This window comes from Sinohyriopsis cumingii, chromosome 1, assembly GCF_028554795.1.
Source record: "Sinohyriopsis cumingii isolate HCF-2022 chromosome 1, ASM2855479v2, whole genome shotgun sequence".
NCBI lineage: Eukaryota > Metazoa > Mollusca > Bivalvia > Unionida > Unionidae > Sinohyriopsis > Sinohyriopsis cumingii.
The window spans coordinates 162290231-162292568 of NC_142961.1; the positions used below are offsets into that span (position 1 = coordinate 162290231).

Sequence of the window (2338 nt, forward strand, 5' to 3'; positions counted from 1 at the left end):
ACATAAGATATAGCTCTATTGTTTATACTTGTACTTATCTAGTCACACGATAACGTCCTTGGTGAGATCTGATACTATCTTATCAGCAAAAATGTACTAGTGTACCTACTCCGTGTGGGGTCATTCAGTAACAGCAATTGTGCAAATTAAAAAAAAAATTCTCCAGGTTCCCACACGTTTCGATTGGCTGAGTCTTCAGTAGCTGTCGAACCGCCTTTATAAGCGAGAGCTGACATAAACTGTAGTATATTGCTAATACAAGGCAGAGAGAAGATATATACAAGATATATAGTTGAACACAGCTAATTCACTCAAACAACGAACATGGGAATAAAAGTGGAAACTAAAATTATCACCTGTACTCTCGTTGGAGATGGAATGGTTGGCAAGACCAGTCTAGCTCTAACGTTTATGAAGGAAAAACTACCCGAGAAATACGTGGCTACAGTCTTTGATAATTTTGCCAGTAAGTTTAATTTTAATTTTATTGCATTCAACCAATGTATAGTATCACTTATTCAAACTTTATTCTTTAAATTCATTATGTCTCATGTTTTGACTAACTTTAATATTAATACCTGAAAAACATGCATGTATATTACCGAAACATGATATGTTAGTAAGAAAAATCTGTTGGTAGTAGTAGTATAAACCGTTGATCACCAAATAATTTATTTTACTTTTCTTTTAGCAGGCAGTCAGTCGATTACAGGGGACATCTACACTGTAAACATGTTCGATACAGCGGGACAGCAGGACTACGAGGGACTCCGAGTTTTCACGTACAAAGAGAGTGAAGTAATTGTCGTCTGCTACTGTGTGGTGGACCGAGAGTCCTTCTGCAGTGTACAAAACCACTGGATCCCCGAAATCCAAAGATTCTTGGGAAGTGCCAACAAAAAGCCGGTCATCCTTGTGGCCACTCAGGTCGACCTGAGAAACACAACCGACTACGATATGGATACCCCCGTGTCCACCTCGGAGGGGGAACGGTTAGCCAAGGACATTGGAGCTGAAAAGTTCATTGAGTGCTCCGCGGTCACCAAAGAAGGTGTTTCAGAAGTATTGCAGAATGTAATCCTGTGCGCCGTCAAGAAAAGGAAGAAGAAATCAAACATTTTGAAGAAAATGTTCAAAAAACTTACCGAGTGACTTTCATTCAGTGCTATGTGGATTTAATCTTTAGTAGATTCCCAATCTACCAAAATAATAACCCTATTTCCTCTTATTACAAGGGTTTCAACAGGGTCCAATTTGTATAACCGTGCTGCAGGATAATATTTGGTCTTGTGTAGCATCTGCACTCCATCATCTGTTCCAGGATAGATGTGTTCTCAAATGAAATAAATTTGCATCTGTCGTATGTAAGATATAGACATATCGGTCTCCTTGGGGAAATGTTGGTACTCCGTTTCAACACTTGCTGAAAATGTTTGAAGGTTCAACGTAAGTGTTTAATGCATCATGAACAGGATGAAACATGAGACATGGATTAATGTGTTGAGTATGACGGATTATGATGACTGATAAGAGTTGTTTGGTGTCTTTTAATTCGCATCACAAAGACATTAAGTTGGTTCCATACTTACGACCCTTGACCCTTTGTCTGAAAAAATACGAGTTAAGCGGTTGTAAAAATGTTAGAGGGTTGACATATCATTTGTCATTTATTTATCAATATGACGCTCATTTCTGTCTTTCATTCCATATTTTTTAATCTCAATCGTTTTCAGTTTTTCTAACACTTTGTTCGTATTAAATGTCACTTATTTGTGCAATTTTAGTATCTGTGTCTTCGAAGAAACATGCCAGTGCGAATATTTATGTGTATGTGTCTTGCATTTAATCGTTGTACCTATGTTCAGTAAAATTCTAGGCTTATTTAGTTCATTATTTATTGCTAAATATGGTTACTGTATACACCATGCCGCTGGTCGGCTATGTACAATTTAGTATTTTACCTTAATAAAATATGATAAAAATATGCGTTTGCTCTTTGGTTTTCCTCTTCTTTAATACAACACGAATATATTTCCACTAGGACTTTTCAATATGTTTTAGTGTGGGTCTGGGTAGTTATGTGAATGATGGGTCATTTAGTGTGGAATCTCTCTACCTCTCCAAGCACTGCAAAGTGTTTGTATGAACATCCAAAACACACGTTAACTGGAGAAAGTTCATAAAAAATTTCCAGTCACATGACAATCTATATCTAAATTGATCCACACGTTGTCCCGGAAGGAATGAAGAAATTAAATAACATTTATTTAATAATTTTATGCCAGTTCTACAGTATTTTACGGTTCGGTTAAAAAAGGGTTTTTCACCAGAATTTATT

The 2338-nt window shown here is 36.6% G+C and overlaps 1 protein-coding gene across 2 annotated transcripts; it reads left to right on the top strand.

The window, feature by feature from the left end:
* Positions 1-210: 210 nt before the first annotated feature.
* Positions 211-1988, top strand: LOC149808273 (cell division control protein 42 homolog). Of its 2 annotated transcripts, none has more exons than XM_089950377.1 (2): positions 211-466; positions 695-1988. In XM_089950377.1, the coding sequence occupies exons 1-2, from the start codon at positions 325-327 to the stop codon at positions 1150-1152; spliced, it is 600 nt and encodes a 199-aa protein (XP_089806503.1). In that variant the 5' UTR covers positions 211-324; the 3' UTR covers positions 1153-1988. The 2 variants fall into 2 exon arrangements, with proteins under 2 accessions (XP_089806503.1, XP_089806494.1); XM_089950368.1 differs by having other exon boundaries at positions 219-466; positions 692-1988.
* The last annotated feature ends 350 nt before the right edge of the window (positions 1989-2338 follow it).